This window comes from Papaver somniferum, chromosome 11, assembly GCF_003573695.1.
Source record: "Papaver somniferum cultivar HN1 chromosome 11, ASM357369v1, whole genome shotgun sequence".
Taxonomy (NCBI): domain Eukaryota; kingdom Viridiplantae; phylum Streptophyta; class Magnoliopsida; order Ranunculales; family Papaveraceae; genus Papaver; species Papaver somniferum.
Genome location: NC_039368.1, coordinates 67767135 through 67794148, shown reverse-complemented (window position 1 = coordinate 67794148; position 27014 = coordinate 67767135). Strand labels below are relative to the sequence as shown.

The following is a 27014-nucleotide window of genomic DNA, read 5'->3' as shown; positions in this document are numbered from 1 at the left end:
ACAAAAACGAATTTGAGATCACTCTGCCTGTAATGACATCTAGTTATTATAAGGCATTCTTAGAATGAATAAAATTGGGGTGTTTGTTTCTGAAGCCAAACTAACATAAACCTAACAAACATAACAGCGTCCAATGTTTGTTCTTACAGTCTATATCAGCAGGGTAAAATTGTAAATAAATTTTTGCTCAGATATTCTTATGGATCATTGAGACCTGACATCTGGAAAATACTTACTCCTCATTGTAACAAATCCGTAGAATTAATGGCAAATAGACATCACAGATATGAAACGAAATAATTGAATTCCAGCAAAGAAATTTTAAGGCATTCTTAGAATGAATAAAATTGGGGTGTCGGAACGATTCATATAGAGGAGATGATAGAAATGCTCCACAATCTTCATCACATCAGTTGTTAGAGGTTTCTAGAGGAGCTCAAAATCTAAACCATATGATTGATTCATGGTCAAATGGCAGCATTATGAATGGGCAGCATTCATATGATATTGCAAGAGAAGCTTCAAAATATAAACTACTGATAAACTAACCAAAGAACGAAATATAAACTACTGATAAAATCTTTAAAATACCTGTAGAAACTGAAGTAGGACTCGAGCATTAGCCCAGTCATACTTTTCAGGAGCATGCACGCGAGGCTTTTTCTTCTTGGCTTTTCTTCGACCAGATAAGGGAACTTCATCAGCATCAGAATCAGAAGAACTGGATTCATCAAGAAAATCAGTACTGTCAATATCATCAACATTAACACCCATTACTGATTCATCGGGAATATCGAAGATAAACCTCTCACGAAATGATTTATCAGATCGTCCTAGCCTTATAAAGACTTTTTCGTATTTTTCTGCTGCATCCAACATCAAGTAAATGGAGTTCCATCTTGTTTTCACGTCTAACACTAATCCCTTTTTGTATTCCATTCTTTCAAGAAATAAGGCATCTAAGAATTTCTTCATTCTAGCAGGAGAGGCCGTGACGTATTTAACCACCGACCTGATTCTGCTCACTGAAGTATGATATTTCTTCAACCCATCCTTAACAACTAAAGCTAATACGTGGGCAGCACACCTTACATGTAAATGTTTACCTCCTACAATTGACGATCCCCAACTTACAACTTTCTCTTGGACATATTCAATTGCTTTTTTATTTGCAGATGCATTATCGAGCGTGATGGTGAACACTCTCTCAAGACCCCACTCTATCAAACATTTCTCCAATGCTCTTCCAATATGCTCACCTCCATGACTAGTAATTTGACAGAAACATATTATTCTTTTGTGTAACTTCCAGTGGTCATCGATGAAGTGGGCAGTAACCACCATGTAGTTGTAGTTCTGAATGGATGTCCATGTATCGGTTGTGAGACAAACTCTAACCTTGTTCGACTTGAAATAGTTCACCAAATTGGCTTTTTCACTCAAAAACAGTCCACAGATATCACGATAGACGGTCATCCGCGATGGAAGTTTGAACCTCGGCTCAAGATATCTACAAAATGCTATAAATCCTTCTCCTTCAACCATTCGGAAAGACTGTTCATCTGTGACGATGAACTTTATCAAGGATCTCCTACATCCATATTGACAGAACGTAACCCCAACTGTTTGCTGCTGATCTCCCAGATTGCTAGGCTGACCGAGAAAGTCCAACTGCGCAGCTTCTAGTGACTCCAAATACTTCCGACACTTGGTCAAATGCCAGTTCAAATTTGATGTGCCATACTTCTTACCACCAGCCCTATATTTACCACCTTCACAGTAGTTACATTTCCCCCATTTAATACCAGCTTCATCAACACTCTTTTGGAAATGCTCCCACACCGAAGATGTTCTGTTCCGCTTCATACTTTCCCTGACCTCAGGTTGAGAAGATGGTGGAGGTGGAGGTGGCGGAGATATAACAACCCTGACCCTTTGTTGCACGGATTGAGATGCATCTTGAGAGGGAATAGGAGGTCTCGTTGACATCAATTCTGTAATCTCAACCATGCTTCCTCACTAGAAAGAACAAGTGATATGAATAGAAAGCAAAAAAAAGTTAACAGGCTTCAAAGGGTCCTAATAACAGCACTGAAATCTAGAGAACAACATTGAAATTTAGAATTAGACAGTAGTTATATCCGTCTTTTGCTTAAGATACCCTTGGAGAATTAGAGGGTTTTATTGGTATCGATGATAGTGCTATTCTGCGTTGTATTGACTTAGACAGTAGAATTAGACTTAGAGATTATTAATCTGAGTCCTACCTCCACCTAGCAAAGGTCTTAGATTAGGAGAAATGGTGGGTTGAGAAATTGATTACTTACAGGGAAATTAAGGATGGTTTCTCTTCCCCAATACTTCAATGCAGCTAAGTCATATGCATGTGCAGCTGCCTCTTCACCATCATAAGCACCTAAATGAAAAAATTAAACCAAAAATTAGATTGAATTTCCACTAGGGTCTTGTTCAGAATTAATGAGTTGAACCAATATGAGTGGAAAAAAAGAAAGCCACCATTAAATAGTTGGGACTATCATCACTATAGCTAGTAATAATAGGACTGACTGATAGCAATAGCAAGCACTCACCAAGATAGACTATTTGTGTGATTCAATTAGTTGGATTCAACCACCACCACCACCATCAAATTAATAAGAAGACCCCCACAGATAACTGTTTCAAAGGGTCCTAATAACAGCACTGAAATCTAGAGAACACCACTGAAATTTAGAATTAATGAGTTGAACCAATATTACTCAACTGATTTCAACTAACTTCTTCAAATACAAATAAAATCACCAAGCAATACAACATATAAAAGAAAAACCCATTCAAATTATTAAAAAAATTATTCAAATTTTCACCTGAAAATTAGTTTGGATTTCAAATTAGGAGGAAGAACCACTCTCTAAACCCTTCATTAGCTTTCCAAACTCAGATTCCTCATATCCAGCAACATGCATGAAACATTGAAACCTTATGATTTTTCAATCAATTTAACACAAAAAAAAAATGAAACAAAATGAACTTTGAAGTTAGATCTTACCTTGAATCAACCTATTAAAAGGTTCTAAACGAGATCTGATAACAGATTTGAATTTCTAAACGAGATGTGAGAGGTACTGGTAAATCAGAGTTTCTCTGCAGAGATAAATATTTGAAGTTCTAAACGAAAACTGAATCCAGTTTTTAGTTTTTTAGTTTTTAGTGTTGTAGGAAAATATAAAGCAACGACAGAGATCAATAGTTGAAAGATCAACGGCAGAGATTAAACGAGAACCAACGGCAGAGATCAATAGTATAAACAGGCGGGTAGGCGCGTAGGGTAGGATAATTTCGAGCTTTACCCGCCACCCTACCCATCTAGCGGCGGTTAAGAAATTTTTTACCCTCCACCCTACCCGCCAAATAGTGGATAGGGTAGGATACGGTTAAAAAACTGGCGGGTAGGGTAGGGTTGGCGGGTATGGGTAGGGTATGTGCACCCCTATGTGGGACTATTGTTTTATCTATTCAAACGAAAAAACAAGTAGTGGGCAATAGGTCTAGAGATCAAAACATAGTCCATGCAAATTTGGTATAACAAAGTCGTTTTTTCTAACAATATTCCTCTAAATCTTGAGGCACTTTGTTGTTGATTAGTTCTTTAATGGATGAAGTTAGTTTCGTGGAACAGAGAGAGGGGGATGGGGTGACGTTTAGGGAAGAAAAAGATTCACGAACGATGAACCAAAAACCAAGTTGTTGAATGTTTTTCAGTTGTTGATGTTTTTTTACTATATATCTACGTAACCCACATCCCTCCCCCCGTAACAGTTCTCAAAATTTCTCAGTCGTCCATGCAAAAACTCATATGATGTCTTTTAGTTGTCTGGGGATCACCGGGGCCGGCTCAACCTCTCATTTTACTCGTAAAAATACATACTTTATCCGTAGGATACACACTTTCAACGATACATTAAAAATGACTACAACTTAGTCAATTATACAGCGGATAACTTACATCATATTCCAGGTTACTCATACATCAGTGGATAACATCATTAAACACCTAGTATCATCGGTACTAACTGAACCAGTCTATATTTAGGCACATAGTTCCACCAAAAAATATCTTGAAAAAAATATCACTCATTTGATTTTATTCGTTAATATTTATCCCTGATCTATTTTAAAACAAATCGTCATTTACTGAAGAACGAAACAGAGAAATCAAAGGAACATATGGATCCATGTTGTCAACTGTGAATTAGGATAGTTTAGTATGTAATGGTCATAACGATGAGAGAGCAACAAATTAGGTGACCTATTTCTCTACCAAATATATTTCAATATATTACAGATGATACAAAGCAAATGGGCTCAAATTCGGTCAACTCCATGAAAAGTTAAATTTTCGGTGCTTTACTTCGAAAGTACATTGTGGTATTACTTTTTAGCAAACCAAATGTGATTTACTTAACATGTGATTGTTAGACTATTCTAGTCAACCTAAATCGAGAATACACAAAGGACATGTAGTCGAGTACAGGGACTACAACGACGTGACACTAATGCGTCAATATGTCTAAGCTCCAGTTTTAGCTAAAAGAAATCAGTCTACTAAAAAAAGTGTTTAGAATAGGAAATAATAATGTAATACTGGTTTTTCTTATCACCCAAAGGTTGGTATAGATTCTTCAGGAAAAAAGGATTGGTATAATACTTCAAATAGAAAGAATTAGGTCAAGATTATTGTATACTTAAAAGTGTAATGATAACAGTTCATGTTTTTTTTCTTCTTTTCTATGTATATCTATATGATCCTATTTTAATGATCTTTTTACCCAATCTTTTTTAGATTCGTAAAACTCAATCAGATGAAACAACAAAAACGTAGTTTGTACCCATACAGTTCTCCAGGTATATATTGTTCCATCTCATATTTGTCATCGGAATCCATCAATTTTCTATTAAGAAAATAAGGGATCCATTTGTAGTGTTTTTTTGTTGTTGTGTCGTACCTAACATTGGTTGTTTGATAACAACCTATTCTTAATCTATTAAACTATTTTGATCCGAAGTTTGAACTATCTTGTTATGTAAAATTATTTTTCTCTTTCTTTTATTCTTCTTAAACTTCAACTGCTTTAATACGAAAACTTCGTTATTTTCCGGTTTTACAGTGACTTCATGGAAGCCTTTAATGGTTGAGGTCACGATCTTCAAATTAAAAAATGAAAACTCAATAAAAGTGTATATGACGGAATGACCAAATAACAAAAAAAAAAGCTCGATTTTCGACAAATATCAGCACAAAAATCTAAGACATCTTTGTTGAAATTTGAAGGAAGGAAAACATGAAGCTGTAAGTTCTTATATGCTTAAATATGTAAACTTACTTTCAAATAACAATAGACAAAAAAAACTGTAATATGCTTCCTTATAGTATCTATGTTACATTGTTGCAACATGTGTATCACAAAATCTATATACAACATGCTTATCACAAAAGCCAGATACGATACTTTTTGAAATGCAGAAAAAAAGAAACAATTAAAACAAAGGTCATGGAAAAATATTATTCTGTATGGATTTAATTATTGATATGATTATTTACTTTAAATTTCCCATGACAATTATTAACCAACTCCAAGCAAGTTCAGTAGCAGATAAAACGCTAAAACAACAAATTTTATTTTTTCGAATAATGTAGACTTTTTGGAATATCATGATAAATAACTTTAATGTTGAAAGTACCATTAATATATATTTTAAACAATCCGTGTTTCGATGTTAGACAACATATCAAGAAAAAAAAATCGACAATATATATCTAATTTCAATAAGAAGCTTTCTCTATCTAATTTAGAGATAGAGGAAGACTTTTAAAACAAATAGAATGTACCAATTTGTTACGAAAGATGATCACTATGACAAACACTGCTGAAGTCAGCCATTCGGAAGGTCCGTAATCTTGGATAAAATACGACATCCAACATGGCTCCCTTTAGAAATTCCCAGAGAGGTACACAACTTCTTATGGTTCTTGTAAATTTGAGTATAATCTATGACCCTGGAAGGAAGAACTTCAAAATAAGACAGAAAGATCGACACTTCAAATATACTGGAATGTCCATTTGATTGGTGAAAGGCAGGTCAACCAATCTTACATATTTGAACTTATTTTCACTAAATGTATCTCAAACATGCTGGCAAGAAGGATTTCATAATCTCCACCTCAAACATGTTGACGGGTCAAGAACTCACAATCCCAATATCAAACATACTGACGGGTTAGGATCTCACAATCTCAAAAGGTTCAATATAAAGTCTGTTCAGTCATTCTTCCAAAAACAGTGTGCTATAACCTAATTTGCAACATGGCCATGCACAATATAATTGAACCAACTATCTAATCTACCAACTAATACTATCAGCCTCTCTTACGTTTTGGATGCAGGATCAACTATCAAATTATCGATACCCAACCTCCAGGAAGTTGCTAGATCTTACTTCTAACTAAACATGTAGCATAAACTAAAAAGTGAGCCTTTAGTGGGGTTAGAAAAAACATTGCTAGATCAAATGATCTTGCCTAGGGCTGCACATACCCGACCCAACCCGCCGACCCAACCCGTACCCGACCAAAAATACCCGCACCCGACCCAACCCGCCGAGGCATGGGTCGACTACGGGTGAGGCACGCCAGAACCCACCTATTTTGGGTCGGTTGCGGGTAGAAACTTCCGTCACCCGAACCGACCCACCCACCCGCCCAAAACTAACGTAGGATCCTGACCCTTAGATCTAACCTAGGATGGATTATCAGAGCCGTTGAATTGATGTATAAAAGACCTAACTTAACCTAACCTAATCGCAATCTCCTTCTCTTCTCTTCTGCGGCCTCTCCCTCTTCTGAGTCTTCTCTCCTTCTCAGACAGACTCATCTCCATCCAAGTCTCCAACTCCATTCTTTTTTCTTCTCTCAGTCTCAGATTCTCTTTGTGGATCATCGGCATCACCAGAAGCAAACCAATAACGGAAGGTAAGATTAGGAACTCAGTAATTTTCAATTTAGGGTTTATCTGTTTAGGGTGTTGTTTTTTAATTTCAGTTTGGAATGAATTGGTATGATGTTACTATGTTAGAACTCAGTAATGAAGAGTTTACTCAGTAGATTCAAAGGATTCTTGAATGTTTATGTGTTTAGGGTTTGTCAAGATTGAAGAACTGAATCTGAATTTAATACCCTTTATTTTATTTTTCCATGTTAGGGTTTGTCAAGATTGAAGAACTGAAGTTCAGTTCATTGGAGCTTGAAGAAGAACTGGTCAGAGACTCAGAGTTGGTTTAAGAAGAACTAAGAAGGTATATCCAACTATGAAATTGTTTTGATTATTTAGGTTCCTTTTATATGTCCTTTCCATTTTATGGTTTGTTCACTTTGTTGTTTATCTGAATCTAATGTTTTTTTTTATTCCATGGTAGGGTTTGTCAAGATTGAAGAACTGAAGTTCAGTTCATTAGAGTTTGAAGAAGAACTAATCAGAGTTGGTTTAGGAAAACTAAGAAGGTATATCCAACTGTTTTGCTTATTTTGGTTCCTTTTATATTGTTTAGGTGAAGTTTGATAGAATCTCATTGAGCATGATAAAAATGGTCCTAGCGGTGAATCGCAAAAGCTACTTGTAGCTCATTCTCTCTTTGTTGAGAGGATGTTTCTGTCGTTAACATAAGGCCTTCGGCAACCCTACCACTAGGACTCAGTTGAAGCTACATGTTAGAATTAAATTGGTGTACTTCAATAAATTTTGTATAATCTCTTAACTTAGAAGTTTTTATAAGTTGTATGGTCTGAACTTAAGAATTTTTGTATTGTGTATCTATGCTGTAAGGTGTCGGTGGGGTAGTGACTTATGTAACAAATTCAACTAATCAGAGTTGGTTTAGGAAAACTAAGAAGGTATATTTGCTATTCCCGTTTCTTCCGTTGCTTCAGAATCAGCATTTAGTACCGGAAAAAGAATTTTGGATCCTTTTCGAAGCTCCTTAAAGCCCAAGACACTTGAGGCCTTAATTTTGTTACAAAATTGGTTACGAACACCAATAGACATGGATTCATCTACCCTTGGAGTCGAGGAGGAGGAGATTGATATTGCTGAGTCTGGTATGTCTAAATTTTCCTTGGCTCTATTGTTGTTCATGACACTGTGAGTTTTACTGCAACATGTTTATTACATGAAAGTACATGGTTTACTAAACATAATGCATGCTATGTGAATAGATTAACTGCCCTGTTATGTTAACTGCCCTGTTATGTTAGTAATCTATAACAAAAATCTTTTGAAATCCGAAGATCACTCATAGTTATCTCTATATCAACATGTCAGAGGCATTGTCACAATGTCGTGTACCTCATATCAATTGGATTTCTTAAATTCAGTTATCTGTTTGATGTTTGTTATACTGTTTTCTATGGTTTGAGAATCTTGAAATTTGGCTTTTCAAATTTTGCTTTGATCTGTATATTGTCTGTTATCTTGATGTTCTTAGTATTAGGATATTTTATATGTTCTTATAGTTGAATTTGGATGTTGAGATTATGATGAAGCTGAGTTATTCAGTTTAATTGTTCATTTGAATCATTTCGCTTGCAGAGCTATTCAGTTTCAGTGACCTTGCTTCTTCTTCTATCGTCATAGACTCATAGACAAGGTAATGACGCCAAGGCCCAAGGGTCATTGTCAGTAGCTTGATATTTCTGAGTTCATCTTTGTTACTGTAACTAATTTAAAGACTTCGTTTTATTTCAGGCTTTCAGCCATTCGGAGGTAAAACATCCACAAACTTGCAGGCTTGCAGCGACTCGCTGTTGGTCGCTTTATATGATATTAGGCTTTAGTATAGTACGCAATACTCAATAGTAATGCACTCTTTTATCTTTTGAGCTTTGAACAATTGAACTCTGTTCCTTTTTATTGTTAGCTTTATCAATTTTGTTATACACTTATACTGTTATACAGTTATACACTTATACTCAATAACTCTGTTCCTTGTTAATGTAATGTACTAATGTCATTTTATTTTATGGTGGGTAACCCACCACCCACCCGACCAAACCCACCGTCACAATGGGTCGGGTGACAACCGACCCATTGTGTTGTTGGGTCGGTTGCGGGTGACAACTTCTGTTACCCGCCATCAGTGGGTCGGGTGGTGGGTGAGGCCAAAACCGACCCAAACCGACCCATGTGCAGCCCTAATCTTACCCATAAAAATCAGGTCGGAACCAACTGGAGTGATGTGCTTAGCAAAAACATTGTGAGATATGACTGTTTTGACGATCGGGTTTCCATTATATATTGATACAGATATCTTCCAAGGATATCTTCTAAGGAAATCATGTATTGGATTTTTTATTGCACATAAACTTGGAACCTACGCTTTTCTGGATGTTTAGTGCAAGTAAAATATGAAATCATGAACTGAGGCTAATACTTTGTTCACCATCAACGCTATCTCATGGAAAAATAGTAGAGTTCTTACCTTGCAAAGGACGTTCTTAAATCTTTTAGCGTAGTTAAATACTTTAGTTGCACCTGAAAATTAATAAATATAAAATCAATTAAAATATACATTTGGTTCAACAGACTCCAACTTTAAGAAGTTAAATCATCTCAGGAACCATTCTTACTACATTCACGCTCCTAAGTGGTGTTTGATAACGGTGAAAGTAAACATTCCATAGAAATTGTATTCCATGAAATTAGTGTCCCGCATGAGGCAAGGAAATACAGGCAGCACCAGCTCAACAGTTGGTTTAGTAGGAAAAGATCTTTCTATGGAATTAAATTTAAAATATTATTTGTACCATATATGTAAATGGGACGATAATTTCATGCAAATAAATTTGCAGTCGAATGACGGAAGAAACATTTTCCATGGAATCAAATTCTATCAAACATAACCTTAATAACTTGCTAAATTAAGCAGTTGGCCCAATATAGTTATATCTATACGCCATACTTGTAAGTCAAACTGGGTAGTTTCTGTATGTGTAAGCAGCTATGCTTGTCACAACAAAAAGCTCATAAATATAAACACCAACCCACTTCAGGTGGCAAAGATATCGTTGGAAAAATGTCTCCGCAATAAGCTACACAGTTGAAAAAATATCTCCACAATCACAATTTTAATATCTGAGCGGCAATTTTGTAGGGAATCTAGGCAAATTAGAACACTTTACAAAATAAATCGTATTTATTAACTTTAGATATATCAAAATCAATAAACCACATAAAAACAGGCAACTTACATCAGAATGAAGTAAAAAACTGTTAAAAGCATGTTCTTCAGCCATAGGCTGAAAGAAAGTGAATCAAATTTACAGTTATTACGCATTTCATTTTGCAAATTGATACTTTTTTTTTCATGGAAAATCTACAATAGCCTACTTTTTCCCTTATGCCTACTTTTCCCCTTATTGGGGCATTAGCCTTCTCTTTGGCCTAGGAGGAAACTTGTAATCATGGAAATTCAACTGGAAATCGGTTGCTGAAAGATATTTTTGAAAGAAAAAAAACTACAAAAATTCAACAGAAGATTCAAAGTTAATGACTATAAAGGATCTCTCACTATTCGAGATAAACTCTTTGGATTCAGAAATGGACTCTACAGTGGATGTTACCAAAGATTACATAAATAGGGCTGAGTACTTTTTGGATCTCCACCTAAAGGATAGAAAGCCAGCAATCAAGATAAACTCTTTGGAGTTCACATGAGATGCTAGTCCAACATGATGACGATAGTCCTGCATGAAAAAGCAATATCAGCCAATTAAATTAGTGAAATGCACATAGATGTGGAAATATATGACATATTTTTGCATTCATGTTGGGTTTCTATTTTTTAATGTACTGCTTCTCCTAAAGTGACGAATAGAAAGCTAAGAAAGGGGAGATTTTGAGATGTCACGAACAATGTCAATGAAAGGAAAAAAAGTATAAGCTAACAACCTGTAGGCATTAACCAATGGAAATAGATGATTGTACATCTCATCAGGTTCCGACTATAAGCATCCCCAGTTTCCAAAAATACCCTCATCAACAGCTTCTCTACGAAGTACGAACATCTTCAGTTTCAAAATGGAAACCTCCATATTTAACATCTAACATATTTTCGAACTCAACAGTACCCCATGTTTCATGACACCCGTCTGGTTTAATATTTCAAGCTGCATATCAAAAAAAAAACTTACTACGTCGATGCAAGGACCGCAGGAGTAAGGACTGAAAGCATAAATACATACTTATGTTAATGAAAATAATATGACTAAATGGCCTATCGCTTCAAAACCTTGAACAACCAAAGAATGTCAGACTCCAACAACCAAAGAATGTCAGACTCCAAATGAGAATAAATAACAACTTTCTTAAGAAGCACTGAGATAAGAAAAGATCAGGAATTTGTACATACTATTTGAGATTCTCGGTGACTAAACAGTTAGATATGAGTTAAAATTCTATGAAGTATCCAATGGTAATTGGAAATGCAGTTACATTTATTTGGCAAGAATTTTTGGGTGTTGAAGAACCATAGAAACCTTTGAAGATGAATAATACAAATCATATACAGAGATGGAAGACTCTTAAACTGAAAACACACACAAATTTCTTTGAAGTGTAAAATCTGAAGATGAAAACGAAGAAAGTACCTGGCGGGACAAATTTAGTTTGCCGACTAAATATGAATTAGATTGAAAAAGATCCAGTCATGCCCTCCTCGAATTTGACATGAAAATTGGGATTTACAAATAAGCGAAAACTCACCATCCCTGGCAATCTCGGTTCTTTCCTTCCTGTTTTCTCTCTGTGGATAGAGCTTACCATCAAGCCTGTAGAAAATGATAACTTCTAGTAGTTTGGAAGCATCGAAAGGGGATAAAGAATGACACATTTCGGGTTTACTTACATCCCCCACTCGATTAATGATCAGTTTATTAATTTTTTAAACTTAAAATGCTATTTTGTATGTAAGTGACACCCTCCGGATTCAGACAGACCTAGTCATGGTACCTAGCCATTTCTTTGCGTTCATAAGTAACTGCCCCGCTACCACCAACTACAAATTACCGCTTGGAAAATTAGTGTTGCTCAGGGATGATGGTTAACATATAGTTATACAGATATATTTATGATCATAAGGATAATCAACGTAGCAAGACATGTATACTTGTAATAGTAAAAAGGGAAACCGGACCTGTCTATATTTCATTATGCAAAAATGTACATTAATAAACTAATAACGATATCAATGACCTTCTTTGTTAGACATGGTTGGCACGATGCACACACCCATTGCACAATACCTTGTAGATTATGTAACATAGGAGCACCAGCTGAACCAACCCATTGCCCTTGCAGTTGAAGAGTAATCGTGCAAATTGAGATCTACAGATAACCTAGAGCAATGTCCATGCCTAAGCTCCACAATCAAACGATAAATCAATAAAAGTAACTGATGCACACAATTAAGAAGGCAAAGATTTTCATAATGTCAAAGTACTGTATATTTTAAATTACAAACTCAGGAACGTGATCTCACTAAGAAAAGAACAAACTGCGCCACTAAGATGATTCAGGAGTTGAGACCTACTTTCTAACATTATAAGCAAATCTTTCCAAGTTATTTTTTACTCGACAATGCACATCCAATCACTTCATAGTATTATGGTGCATCAAATAATACAAATTTCAGAAAATTGATACAGAACAAACAGTTTGCTATAAACTCAGACCAAAATTCTAAAAATGAACGAATTTTGCTTATGTATAAGAATAGACAAAAGGTGAGCACAGACAGAGAAAGATACATATGCAACTCCGCATCCTGATTCAATCCTGACTTGCATTAACTACCCAAAACCACAACATGTACATGCGCATTTTGCAATGAGAGAAACTGAAATTCAAGACAACTAATAGCCATGAAACGTGAATTGTGTTTTGTACTTTAGATAAATGATTCAATGGCAATGGGAATCGACACTTGCGAATTTCCTATTTTGTAATCATCTGGCTGTAGGAAATCGATGAACACCGAAAGCATTTCTTTCAAAGCTTTACCATGGATAGTTAAACAAATCAGAGAACCACATAGCGCACATATCAGGGTTTCAATGTCAAGCCATGTAAAAACAAAAAGGAGATGAATGCACACACCTAACCTGAGCACTGAGACAGAAGTTCATTCACAGCAGCTCCCTTCTCCAATATAACTTACTCATCCCTGAAATCACAAAACCCAAAAGTCCATAAATTTGTTAATTTGTGTTATTGATATTAAACCCAAAATCAAAATTTAATTGATCACTGACTGTATAACTAATAATATAAGCAAACGGGTAAGTAAAATTGATTAAAGCATGACGAAAGGTGCAGTGGTAAGTTCTGGTAGTAGTGGTAGTGCCTCCTGCCGAATTTAAAAGAAAAGATAGAATGGTTCAAAGTGATAAGCTAGTTATTATCTGAAACCCGAATCTGATTTTAATAAAAGTATTCGAAAAACAACAAAATCAACGGTACAAAAAACCCTAAATTATCAACATATAAATTTGATGCAAACAATCAGAAGAAGCAAAAAAGAAAAAGAAAAAAAATCTTAAGAACATAATCCTAGGATTTTAACAGGTATACCTTCCGATTCTATTCCTCTCCATCGTCAAACAGAGAAGAAAATCATCAAACAGAGAAGAAAAATTCCAGTGTTTTCAGAGGGAGGAGTTGGTTCAAAGCCGTAGGAACAATAGGGATATTTCAACGCGCGGCTTCGGATTTCATTCACCCATAACGACCAACATACCACTCGAAGCTTCTAAACCGTCCAACGGAAAACCCATCCGGAGTATCCGATCGCCGGATGAGGGTCCTCGTTAAACGACGTCCGTCAGATAGCCCTAGCTATCATGGAGACAAACCTCATGCCTTTTTATAACAATGATTTTGTATTTTCCCCTTTGAAAAAATACCTATTCTGCATTACCCTTTTAAATCAATAAGTGGTAAATCTCCCTGTCCGTTATAACTGTTGTGACCGGCGGTTAAGTTAGCACGTGTGATGCACGTGTTCCAGTGCTGAAATGTCACTTTATCTCTCTCCCCTAATCTCTTTTTGTTCTTCTTTCTGAGCATAAAGTAAACCCCATTAATGGCAAGCTCGAGAAGAAACAATAAGATGAAATTCTAAAGCATTAACAATTGAAAATCAGTAGTCAACTACTAATATCATTCACTTACGCACAAATTAACCTACGAAGGTGTTCTTTTTTTGACGCAATATGCAACTCAAATGATGGAATCCGTAATCAAATCCCATTTTCTAGATGAAACAGATGGAAGATTTTATCAGTACATACATTTAATTATCATCTCTCAAATATCCTTAGCGCATACATCCAATCATCCAAAAATTAGACCTAACTTTGAAACTTGATTACAATTACTTTCAGGTGAGCTTCAATTTATGAATTTTCTACCTCGATTTCTTGAATTTTCGGTCAAAATCAAATGTGTTTCCAACCCATTACGATTTGATCAAACCCTATTGAAATCCCTAAGTTAATTTCAATGAAATCCTTTAAAATATATCAATTCGTTATTCTTCTTCGTCGTTAGTGTCTACCGTGATTCATAAATTTTTGAGGGATTTTATAAATGTTACTAACCTAATAACAACTAAAGTTGAATCTTTGAATTTGTTGGAACGTAACATTGGTTGGCACGATAGTTAAAGATGAAGAATGGAAAATTGGAGTTCTAGTTTTCTCGAAAATCAAATGGTTTGGTGGTGAGGCAGGGAAGAAGATGACATTGGTATTTCTAGGGTTTACTAGGATATCGCAACACAGTCTGATTAGTTTTATATTTATTATATACACAAGTGTACTGCACATGCACAGATAATCGGGTGGTCGCGGCAGTTATAACGGACAGGGGATTTACCAATTAAATATTTTTTAGAGAGGGTAATGCAAAATAGGTATCTTTTTCCAGGGGAAACACAAAATCCCCCTTTCTATAACAATGATGATTTTTCGGTCGCCACAAGAGAGCCTTTCTCTTCTTCTTCACAAATCTGCTTAGATTTTAGGTTTTGCACTTTGTTTCAACAAATCTGCAATCTAATCAAAACCCATAAAAATTTGAAATCAAATCTATAATTTTTCTAAACCTTAATTTTTTCCCTAAAATCATAAATCAAATCATTCAACCTCTGATTTTGGTGGATTATCATCAGGTATAATCTAGTTTGTTAATTTTATTTTTATCCGAAATCATTTGATAGAGCTAGGGTTTTTTATTATGAGCTAACTAGTATCTGAAAAAATTAGGGTTTTTGATAGACACATATTTGTGTCTTAATTAGTCCTGATAATATATATTGTTGGTGATCATTTTTGTACTAATTTGGGTATTTATTTTATTTTTATAGGTACATGAATAAAATGGGTTATGACTCGAAAAACGGTTAAAACTGGGCTTGTGCGCAGAAAATATGGATTTTGGAATGGAACAAAGATCGAAGCAAATGGGTCAAACCGTGGACCATGCAAATTTATCCGTCCATTAAGCAAATCCAAATGAGTTATAATTTTCAAAAGCACGAATTAGGAAATAATTGCCTACATGCATCACAGAAATAAATACGTGAAGATTTGGAGATTTGAGAAAATAAATGGCATGCATGAGAAATAATCCAAAATATTCTCTCACTTATTGGGTATTATTTTCCTTTAAATGGTGTAAAGTGATGCAGAAAAGGACGATGTGGCACACTATCATTGGGTAATTGGTTTATCACTTAACACATGGCAAACTTCTATTGGATTGATGATGTAATGATGAGAATTAAAATGGAAGGTAGGATTCTTCTGACCCTATATATACCATGTTATTCAATCAGTAAAGGGAAGGTCGATTTCGTCGAGCAGTAGAGTTTGAGTTTCATTTTCTTTTATTTTCTTCTTCCTTTTTGTAATGGTCAGGTAATCTCTTTACTAGGGCAAAGAGGAAGCCCGATTATGTATCTTAGAGAGTTTTATTTATTTTAATAATAATTCTCTTGGGTCCTATGTTCTCGTTTATCATGATAACAATTCTTTTTACATGTCCTCGTGCTTGCTTAAAAGAGTCTATATTCTTGTTTAGAGACCATCATTTTTAAGTACTGAGAGTTGTTAGTATTTTGAGAACCGAATGGTTATAAAGTTATATTTTCCAAGACGTCTGATGTGTCCTAAATCGTATTGAGTAGTTGTTCAGAGAATATTATTTAAAATAGTTATAATTATCTAATTGTGTCATAGTGGTGAAATCTAAACCCTAGGTTTTTCTTCTTATTTGTTTATTTCTTTTATTAGTTTAATAATTATTACATCTTTTTGGCGTAGAATTTATTAGAAAATTGAGGTAACAACTTTAGTCCATGTGGAACGAACCCGTATTTTGTATATTATCTCATCGATAGCCGTGTACTTGCGGTGTTGTAATTAATATCTCATCAGTTTTTGACTGTGGTGTTCTTGTTTTTTGTAATATGTAGATTTGAAGTATTGGGTATATTTTGTTTCAGTTGAAGATGATTGTGAATGACTCAGTTGTGTGTAGAGTTTTGTTTTTTTAGTCATCTGATGCTTTATTTGGGTCATTTTTGTGTAGAGTTTTAGTTTTTGTGTAGAGTCTTTGAAGTTATCTGATGCTTTCCAAGGTGTTTGTAGTGATTTTACTTCATTTGGTAGAGGTTCTGTAAACTAGATTCTGATTCTAGATGTTCTTATTATTGTTGTTGTGGTAACCTGCTATAGTTACTATTGCAGTGAGGGCATGACCTATCTGTAACATGCATTACTTTTCTCCAAACTAGTTTGAGATTGGATTATAAATTTATAATCAGTATACATCCCCTTGCTTCTAGAGATATCCGGGAGGAGTGAATTTCTTATGAAGTATATGATCAAGTCAATATTAATTGTATGCATTAGTACTTTAGAAAGATTCCTTTAGGATTTTTGTGTAAAACAACTTTTATTTATGTTTTGTCACATAAAAAAATAATGTTGATTTACAGGTTTTCAGATCTCTCATTTTGCAACCGGAAGCCTGCAAAAGTAAGAGTGTTTTAGTGAAGCACGAAATAGACAAAGACCTGATGCTAAGAAATGGTATTGGTAAAGGCTTGATGCTTAGACATGATATGGGGGAAGCTTCGATGATGAGGAATGGTATGGGAAAAGGTTTGATGATGAAACACGGTATCGGAATAGGTCTGATGATGAGGCATAGTATGGGGAAAGGTCTAATGACTGCGCGACATGCAGTGAACCGTAATACACTGATATATTTTCTACTGATGGCCAAATGACCATCAGGAAAGGTAACAACTTGAAATTATTTTAATCGCAAGAATCTACACATCAGAAAGAAAAAAAGTTGGTTCATCAAAACCTTGTTGAGGTAATTATGTTTTAACCGTGTTTTGCTGGTGTTGGGGATGCGTTTATATACTACATGTCTTGATCAGTTATCAGCTTCACGTTTTAAATTTGAAATATTGGTCAACCATGTACACGTATTTACTGACATTATATTTACTATTACAGAAGCAGGAGAGTTTACACAATAAGGTGCAGGAAAGAAGGAAACGAGTGGTCAGGAAATCAAAGGTAATTATGTTTCTATTCAATTCTTCCGGTACAAATTGATGTTCAAGGCTTTGTAAGTTAAATTTTGACTACAATTTATAGATGCAAAGTTGAAAGAATGGAAACTCAAATAAGTCACACCAAGAAGAATACAAGCTCTGCAGCGGGGAACTAGAGTCCAGGGAATCACAAGGACCAAATCCACCAATGTGTTCAGCTAATTTGGCTTCTAATGGAATTCATAGCTGTTCACTTTGTAAAGGTTTGAAAATGATATGATTTTAGTTAGTTAGATATATATAATTGTTGTTCACTTTGTAAAATTTTGCTTAAACTAGTTTAATTTTTATTTTCACATAAATAGCATGTTAATATTTAACAAGCTCTCTTCTGTTTATCCAGATTTGGTATTTGTCTACATTCATTATTAACCAATGGTTAATAAAATTTGAATCACATCATAAGAATGGCCCTCTTTCTTCTTACAACTCTAGTTTTCATATTCTTTGTTTTTTTACAGTGCGGCATGGGGGTCCTCATGAGATGACACAAGGTATCATGTTTGGGAAGAATAATATCTTTCTGGGATTCTGGGAGTAAACATTTTTTATTTTTGACAAAAAGGGCAAAATATATTAAAAGAATCGAAATGTCACCAGAAAAGTGACAAACGATAGCAAAATTACATGGAAGAGTACATCACAGCATTCCAATTACATAATAATGTAGACAAATGAAAACCAGCAAATAATTGAGACTTCATACCCCAATTAAACATCAAAAATTTTACATCAGAAATCAGTTGATCCAAATCCTTCTTCCTATGGTTATGAATTCTGGCATTCCTCTCATTCCAAACACACCAACAAATGGCAAATGGCAAGATACTCCAGATTTTCTTTTTTCTGTTTCTAGCTCTCCTTCTACACTTATCTCCCCATTCCCATATGTTGGTCTTGACATTTCTAGATAATACCCAATTGATATCTAAACTTTTCAGAAAATAAGACCAGATATCAAAAACAAACTTACAGTGAAGGAAAGGGTGCTCATTTGTCTCTAAGCAATCATCACATAAGACACGATTAGGATTTTGCGCCATCCCAGCATTAAAAAGATAATCCAAAGTGGGAGCACCATTAAAGCATAAAGTCCAGACAAAGAAAGAGACCTTTTATGGAACCTTTGAGTTATACAGATGCTTGTCAGGGAAGGTTAACAGACCACCAGTCTCAAGCGCAGCATATGCATTTGCTACTGAAAAGTCTTCTCCATAGCGCCATTGTCTTGAATCCTCATTAACAAGCCGAGAAGGGTTACCAATAATTTGTAATAAGTTTTCCAACTCCAACATCTCTTGATCATTTAAATTCCTAGGGAAATTTAAAATCCAAGCACCTTCGGATGATATCAATTCACTTGCCAAAGCATTTTTCTGTCTTGCAATAACAAAGAGAGAAGGAAAGAGCTGCTTCAGAAGGTATTCTCCAATCCACACATCATCCCAGAAGTACATACATACACCAGAACCAATATTCAACACATCACCAGCTTTTACAAACTCTCTTGCTTTCAAGATTTCTGTCCACATACTATGACAGATAGAGTTTCTTGTCAAAGCAGGCAGAAAAGCATCTTATGCACCTCCAAATTTTTTGTTTATAATTCTTCTCCATAGAGAAAATTTCTCTGAGCCATCTCTCCAAATCTATTTTGAGTGTAAAGCCTTGTTCATCAACTGCAATTTCTTAATCCCAATATCTCCTCTACATTTTGGCAGAGGCGTATAAACTCAATTAATTTCAATGAAATCCCAGAGGAGTAGGAGTTTAACCGTACCTTGGATCGGTGAGAGACTGATTGGGGTTCAACTATAGACTAGTCCGAAGTTAGTTTGTAGTAGGCTAGTGTCTGTAGCGGCTTAATACAGTGTGTATTCAATCTGGACTAGGTCCCGAGGTTTTTCTGCATTTGCGGTTTCCTCGTTAACAAAACTTCTGGTGTCTGTGTTATTTCTTTTCCGCATTATATTTTATATAATTGAAATAATACAGGTTGTGCGTTAAGATCATCAATTGGAAATCCAACCTTTGGTTGTTGATTGATATTGATTGATCCTTGGACATTAGTCTTTGGTACCGTCCAAGTTATTCCTAGTGTTTGATTAAAGACTCGCTATCGTTTCAGCTTGAGTAAATAAGAAATATTTGAACCCCAAAGAAAATTCCTCATGATTTTCTCAATTTATTTAGAAACAGACAGAGGCATTTGAAACAATGTCAAATAATATATTGGCAGACAAGAAAGCACACTTTGAATCATTATCACCCTTTGGCCTTTAGATAAATATCTTCTTTTCCAGCTATAAAGTTTTTACTGAAGTCTATGAATGATGTCATTCCAAATGATTTTGTTCTTAGACTTGCTAACAAGAGGAATTCCTAAATAATTCATAGGTAATTGAGTCACAGAACAACCAAAAATATCAGCACAACTCTCTGCATTATGTAACTGACCTAATCCCACAATAGTACTTTTTCTATAATTAACCTTAAGACCAGATATAATCTCAAAGGCCATTAAAATATTTCTCAAATTTTGAATTTGAGATTCTTCATCTTTGATAAACACAATCAAATCATCCGCAAATTGAAGATGAGTGATTAAAGTACCTTGTTAGGAGACAGAAAAACCAGTTATAAGACCTTCCTCTGCAGCTTTTTTGATCAATAAAGAGAGCACCTCAGCTACCAAAATAAAGAAGAAGGGTGATATAGGATCACCTTGCCTGATTTCTTATGAATCTTAAACAATTCAGTTGCTTCACCTTTCAATAAAACTGCAAATCTTGGAGTAGAAATGCACTATTTAATCCATGATCTCCACTTCATCCCAAAACCAAACCTAGCAAGCGTAATATCCACACAGTTCCAATTCACATTATCAAATGCTTTCTCAAAGTCTACTTTGAAAATTAAACCTGTATCATGTTGTCTCAATTTTGAGTCAATAAGCTCATAAGCAATAAGAATGTTATCTTGAATCTTCCTCCCCTGTATGAAAGCCCCTTGATAGTCAACTATTATAGATGGAAGCACCAATTTCGTTCTCTCAGCAAGCAGTTTAGATATTATCTTATAAACACTACCAATTAGACTGATAGGTATAAAATTATGTAGAGACACAACTCCATTGCACTTGGGGATCAGAGTCAAATTAGTGAAATTTATCCTCCAATCCAACATACAAGTATCCTCAAATTCCTTCACCACCAACATTAAGTCCTTCTTAATCACACTCCAAGCAGATTTATATAACTCCATAATAAAATCATATGGACCAGCACTTTTATTGGATCCAAAAGGTTGAATAACAGATTGAACTTCTTCTTCAGAAAATGGTTTCTCTAGATTAATACTATCACCAACTGAAATTGTAGGCATAACAAGATGATCAAAACCTGGTCCCATATTATATTTTTCAGTGAATAAAGAAGAATAAAAATTCCTTGCTTATGTAGCAATCTGCTTTTTATCATAAGTTAGAACACCATCCACTGAAAGACAAGAAATACTGTTGCATTTGTATTTGAAGCTAGCTAGATGATGCAGATAAGCATAATTGATTTCTCCCTCTTTAGCCCATTTTATTTTTGCTCACTGATTTGCTTTTCTAGCTATATTCATTGCAACAGAAGAATGTTGCAGTTTGGCTTGTTATCTTTCCACTATCTCTTCATCACACAAACCCATAACTTCTTCAAGAGAATCCAGGACATCAATGGTGAGTTCTAAATTATCCAGCTGAGTTTGAAGATTACCAAAAGTATTTCTTTGCGAAGCTTTAATGAAAGGTTTTATAGCCTGCAGCTTCTTAGAAAAAATGAAACTTGGTTTACCATTAAAGACAAGAGAATCCCACCATATTTTGAGGTTATTGAGAAACTCAGGATGATGTAATATGAAATTATCCAACCTAAAAGGGGATTTAATCTTGTCACCTGAGTTACGACACAGTAAAATTGGAGTATGATCTGAAACTGGTCTTCTAAGTCTCATATGAATAGGTGCAGGGCAATGCTCATTAAAATCAGGAGATAAAAGGAATCTATCTAACCTGATCAGCAGTGGTTGTTGTTGAGAATTTTTCCAAGTAAACCTCCCTCCAGCCAATGGTAAGTCAATTAAAGATAATCTGTTAACAAAAGCTCTAAAAGATCTTCTATTCCTCAAAGCACCACCAAGAATATTTCTTTCATCAGCAGACAAAATTGCATTAAAATCTCCCACAATTAGCCAAGGATCATCAAATAGAATTCTTATATCTCTTAACTCTTGCCAGAACTGATTATAATAACCTGAATTTGAAGCCCCATAAACAGATTTAAACAACCAAACAAAATTATCAGAAGCATTTCTGAATTTGATTGAAATTGAAAATGCACCCATCAAATGATCTTCCATGTGAATAATGCCTTATTTTCACATGAAAATAATACCTCCTGAAGAACCTTCTGAAGCTAAGTATATGTAGTTACATCTAGTGCTTCCCCACAGAAAACGAATAAGATTATCATCAACCCTTTCAGTCTTGGATTTCTGAATTGTACAAATTGTGGGATTATTCTTCCAAATTACATTTAGGATTGCAATTATCTTTGAATCATGCCCCAAACCCCTAATGTTCCAACTCATTATCTTATGATCAATTACCTTCTAAGTAAGCCCTAGAAGCAATTGGATTGAAAGATGATTCCAATTCCAAGTTTTCAGAATCAAAAGTACATTGAACTGCTTCAATTTGATCATCATCATTCTGCAAGGAAGAGTATCATTCACTTCATCGGGTTCAAGAGATCCTAATCCATCATCATCTTCTTTCAGAGGGATTTCCATATCCAACACCGGTCTAGAATCTCTGATAATGAGTTTCTTACATATTAATCTCATGTTGGATGCTCAGTAGAGATACCCAATCTCTTATCAAAACTTATTTGAGCATAAATTTTATCACTCAAATCTATATTAGTGAATTCTGAGTTAACTGGAAGTAAGTGAACTGAGCTAGAGATAGACGATGTTGGAGTGTTTATCTTTGAACTGAACACAGTTTGATAGTCATCCAATGAATTAAAAAAAGATCTATCTTGAGAAGATAAAGTGCCATTATCTCACGACTTCAAATTAGATGCATCATGCTCCACACTATTAAAATCCAGGTTTAGATTCATTGGATCATGGACAGGAGTTCCCATCAAAATGGTAGGACCGAATTCTTCATTAGAAGACATCCCCCTCATCTGGCCCATATCTTGATCCAACACACTAAAACGGTTCAGGTCATGGGCATGAGTTCCCATCAAAATGGTAGAGCCGATACCCATAGGTAACACTCTCCCCATCTGGCACATATCACGACTCGAACCCGTACCCGTTTTCTTCTTGCGAACCGTGACCCATGGGATACAAATTTCTCCACACGGCTTAAAATTTGGTTCATTAGGCTTCATAAGGTTATCCCTCAGCTGAGTAGAAGCTACTCTCCTCCAAACCTTATTTAACTTCTTTACCGCCGAGTTTGTAGTCGAAGAAGATTTTGAATTTGAATTAACCATATTTCCCGGCGTTGATTTAGTCTTGGATGGAATAGAAGCCGAAATCGCCAGACTAGAATTATGAGTTGACGATGTTGATTGAGCGGATATTTTGCATTGATTATCCTCCTCATTTACCACCATTGATTTGATACTATGATGATCATGATGAGACTGCTGATAATCATCCAATCGATCTTGAAGCCACTCGATACTCAACCAATGACCTTGAAAATTTAAGGCCACTGGAATTTTACTGAGATCAGTTGAGACTTTTAATTTGCAGCAATTCAATTTATCAAGATTAAGAGTGGAAGTATGTATGTCAACTAGATTACCACAACAAGAAACAATTGAATGAAAAAAACGCGGATTTCACAAATTTAATGGCAAACCACGAAATCCTAACTAATGTTCTTTATCCAAGTTTTTTGCCTTCGTGATGAGGGCATCTTCAAAATTCCAATGACTCAGTGAAAGTTTGGATTTACCAATATTCAAGAACTTCTCTTCTCTGAAATACTCGAATAACTCTCTTGACAAACATTTAGAATGTCTTTTTCCCCACTCATTTTATCACTTAAGGACAAAGGGTTGTTTTTTCACAATCATATAAACTAAGTACTTGACAAACTTTGATATTAGATATCAAAATTTTCCCTTTGAAATCCAAGTTAAGTTAGTACTGGTGTTTAGCTTTTTGATTAAAATATATTATTTATGTGCTAATATTGCTTGTAAATTTTGTTTTGATTTGTCTTCGATTGTGTTTTACATGCTATGTTGTGCAAGGCGTCGCCTAGGCGTCAAAGTGGCATTATTTTCCACCGGGCGCCAATGGTAAAGAAGATGCCACTTTAAAAGGGGGCGCCCGTATGACGCTTTTATGGGCGCCCAGGAATTTTTCTGTCAAACCCTTAAGAAATCTTCTCTCATATTCTCTATATAATAACAAAGTTTTTTAACGTGTTCTCATTCACCGGAGCTCCACATTCACTAGAACTCCACGTTAATTCTCGCTTCTGGTTGATTCTGGCCCCATCAGTTTTTTTGTTGTTGTAAAGTTATTAAATTTAAGCCAATAAAATTCAAGGATAATATTTATTTATTCCAATAATAAAATAGCTAAATCTAAAATATTCTTCTCACCTAAAATAGCTAGATTTTAAAAATCTCATAACATGCCAAATATATATTAATGGAAAAATTAAAATATCTTAAATATATTTCTCAATCATGATAATCACGAAAATCCACTTTTTCATCATGATAATCAACAAATTAAATAACAAAATCCACGATTACATCATGATAATCAACGAATTACGCCACGATCCCACAATAAATCAAATGGTTATCAAATAATAAATAAATAATGTCAAATGTCCAATGTCCGTTTACAGTCTTAATAAAAAGAATTTTCCCAATTACAACCCGAACTAACAATTAAACTCCAAAATAGATAAATCGAAAAAGAAAAAAAAACTGATTAACCCGATCATGGGTACTAACCTTTTGATCTGGCGATGAATCTCTTTTGCGTGTATCTTTGTTAGTGGTCCTGCACATCACTTGGAATTTTTGTTAGTATTTTGGATAAATAATTGATAGAAAATATTATAATCAAAAAGAAGCTGATACAAAACAAACGAGCATGGAAAAAAAATCGTCCTAATTTCACTATTATTTTTCTTAACTTTGTTTTCTCCATAATTAAAATAAATATCTACAAACGCTAATTGCGGCGATATGAGGATATCTAACTTTCATCAATATTGTGTTATTATTTTCTTAATTGGAGAATTTTTCACTACTTCCATATTCTGTCTAATTGGAAATTTTTCCTTGGATGCTCACTATATAATGCTGCAAGGGTAAGATCTCATTATTTTCCCGGTATTTTTTTTTACACAGTTAGAGTTAAATTTTTTGATAGTAAAATACAGGTCTTTATACCTGATGTTCACTTATTGATGGTTTTGGATTTGCAGGTGCTGGACATTGAACATGGGATTCTAATCGCTGCAAAATAACATCTGGTGAAATCAAAATTGTTCATGTGACATATTTGATATCTCTATTTTGCACGAGCCGCTGCGCGTTATCCATATAGGTTTTTTTATTTTTAAAATCTGGCGTATCATATCTTATTTTGATTTTCTTATATCATAATATAGTTTATTTCGTTTCCTGGATACTAAAGTCGTTGCTCTCCTTGATCTGATGGGTCTTAACCTTACCTCTTTATCTGATCAGACGAGTTACATCTTGACTGCTCTCCTTGGACATTTGACGTTGCTGCTGCCCTTTATCTGACAGGTAATACCGTTCTTACTAAATAAATAAATCCACATCTTACGGTCTGATGGAGGTTCAGGGACAGTCAAAATAATAGTCACCAGTGGATTATTCCTTTCCGAATATCAATAATCACAACATTTATTTGTTTCAACCATGCTTGTACAACTAACGCCATTTACTTTGCACTGCTTCTCTCTTGATTTTTTTTTTGTTCTTTTTTCAATTTAGGGTTCTATTTTCTGATATATGTCTGTCTATTGTTTGTTTTGTATGCATCCTAAAAATGTTGTCGATCAGAGGATTTTTGCTTCTTTCTCCAATTGCTTCTCCGTCCGACTGTACGTATTTGGTATTGCTTCTCTGGCTGTGCGTCTGAAACTTTGAAAATGGCTTGATTTATGTTGATTTTTTTAGCTTTTGGAATTTTATTGTTTGCTGCACAGATTAAAAGAAAGTCTTTCTTTAGTGTTATCCTCTGTTGATGTTGCTTTTGGTTGTTAAACCACCATTATAGCAATTTTTCCACTTTAGTTTCTTTGTGCAGGAAAAAAACCTAACTTTCAGTTTACATCAGGCATCCGGTTCTTTTTTCCTCACAAACCATCACCATGAAATTTAATCATAATTTTCTTAATATCTGAACATTCCATAATAAAAAAATAGAAAATATTCCTAAACAATAATTGATAATTCTTTAGAAGAAAATGTGCAAGAAAATAAATGTAGGTATTCAAAAAACAAAACATATTCAAAATTATAAAAATTTCATGGATTTAAATTACAGATATTATTTCGATTTCAAGATATTAATCATTTCCAAATATAAAGACTATATTTTTATGGAATTTACAAAACCGCACTCGAGGAGAGGCTAAATTCCATTGTTTTGCCTCTGCTTAGGTTTTTGCTGTCAAAGTAGCTGCAAATATTTTTGCAACACAATTTCTAATTATTTACGTGGCCTGGAGAAATTGCTAAAGCTTTTTGTCCCTTTCAAATCTCAATATACCCTGTAAACGTTGATGCTATTTTGATATGTAGGAATTACCTATAGGTACTATTATGGTGTTCTTAGTTAGTGGCAGGTCCACCCACTAAAGCCCAGTAACTAGAGGTCCATAATAAAAAGAAAACAATAAAATTTGACCCAAATTTTTAGTCCCTGGTCCATACACGTGCGGGACCTTTTCTGTGCATTTTTAAAATCACCGAAATACCCCTTCTCTATGAGGTTTATAACCAGTTTCATATTTCTACTCGCTCATTTTTTCAGATCCATTTTTTTCTCTCTTTCCTCTCGATGCAGCTTCAAAATCCCGACATCGTTTTTGAAGATTGTTTGTTCCAGGTATGTTTTCTAATCATCTTATTTGATTCTTTGTTAGTTTTCTTTTTTTTTTTTTGATTTGTTTTTTTGACCGAATCATGAGAATCAAA

At 34.7% G+C, this 27014-nt stretch overlaps 1 protein-coding gene and 3 long non-coding RNA genes across 10 annotated transcripts; 2 read left to right on the top strand and 2 right to left on the bottom strand.

The window, feature by feature from the left end:
- The first annotated feature begins 7530 nt into the window (after positions 1 to 7530).
- Positions 7531 to 8889, top strand: LOC113321389. 2 transcript variants are annotated; one of them, XR_003346630.1, is made up of 4 exons: positions 7531 to 7558; positions 7881 to 7948; positions 8643 to 8700; positions 8799 to 8889. It is a non-coding gene; the product is annotated as an uncharacterized LOC113321389 (long non-coding RNA). The 2 variants fall into 2 exon arrangements; XR_003346631.1 differs by lacking the exons at positions 7531 to 7558; positions 7881 to 7948 and adding an exon at positions 7959 to 8152.
- Positions 8890 to 10261: 1372 nt separating this feature from the next.
- LOC113325371 lies at positions 10262 to 14855 on the bottom strand. Of its 6 annotated transcripts, XR_003348008.1 has the most exons (8): positions 14280 to 14855; positions 13680 to 14166; positions 13206 to 13272; positions 12353 to 12463; positions 12047 to 12105; positions 11699 to 11878; positions 11001 to 11218; positions 10262 to 10795 (listed from the first exon to the last, which is right to left on the bottom strand). It is a non-coding gene; the product is annotated as an uncharacterized LOC113325371 (long non-coding RNA). The 6 variants fall into 6 exon arrangements; XR_003348005.1 differs by having other exon boundaries at positions 11699 to 12105; XR_003348006.1 differs by lacking the exon at positions 12047 to 12105.
- A 1907-nt stretch (positions 14856 to 16762) lies between these two features.
- On the top strand, positions 16763 to 18279 carry LOC113321892. Its single transcript, XR_003346907.1, has 3 exons — positions 16763 to 17495; positions 17642 to 17704; positions 17786 to 18279. It is a non-coding gene; the product is annotated as an uncharacterized LOC113321892 (long non-coding RNA).
- A 578-nt stretch (positions 18280 to 18857) lies between these two features.
- On the bottom strand, positions 18858 to 19274 carry LOC113324513. The gene has a single exon (XM_026572836.1). It carries the CDS (start codon positions 19272 to 19274, stop codon positions 18858 to 18860), a length of 417 nt encoding a protein of 138 aa, XP_026428621.1.
- Positions 19275 to 27014: the final 7740 nt, after the last annotated feature.

Bases quoted from the DNA above. Each gene is read 5' to 3' on its own strand.
- LOC113324513 (XM_026572836.1), bottom strand. From the start codon at position 19,274: ATGTGGACAGAAATCTTGAAAGCAAGAGAGTTTGTAAAAGCTGGTGAT.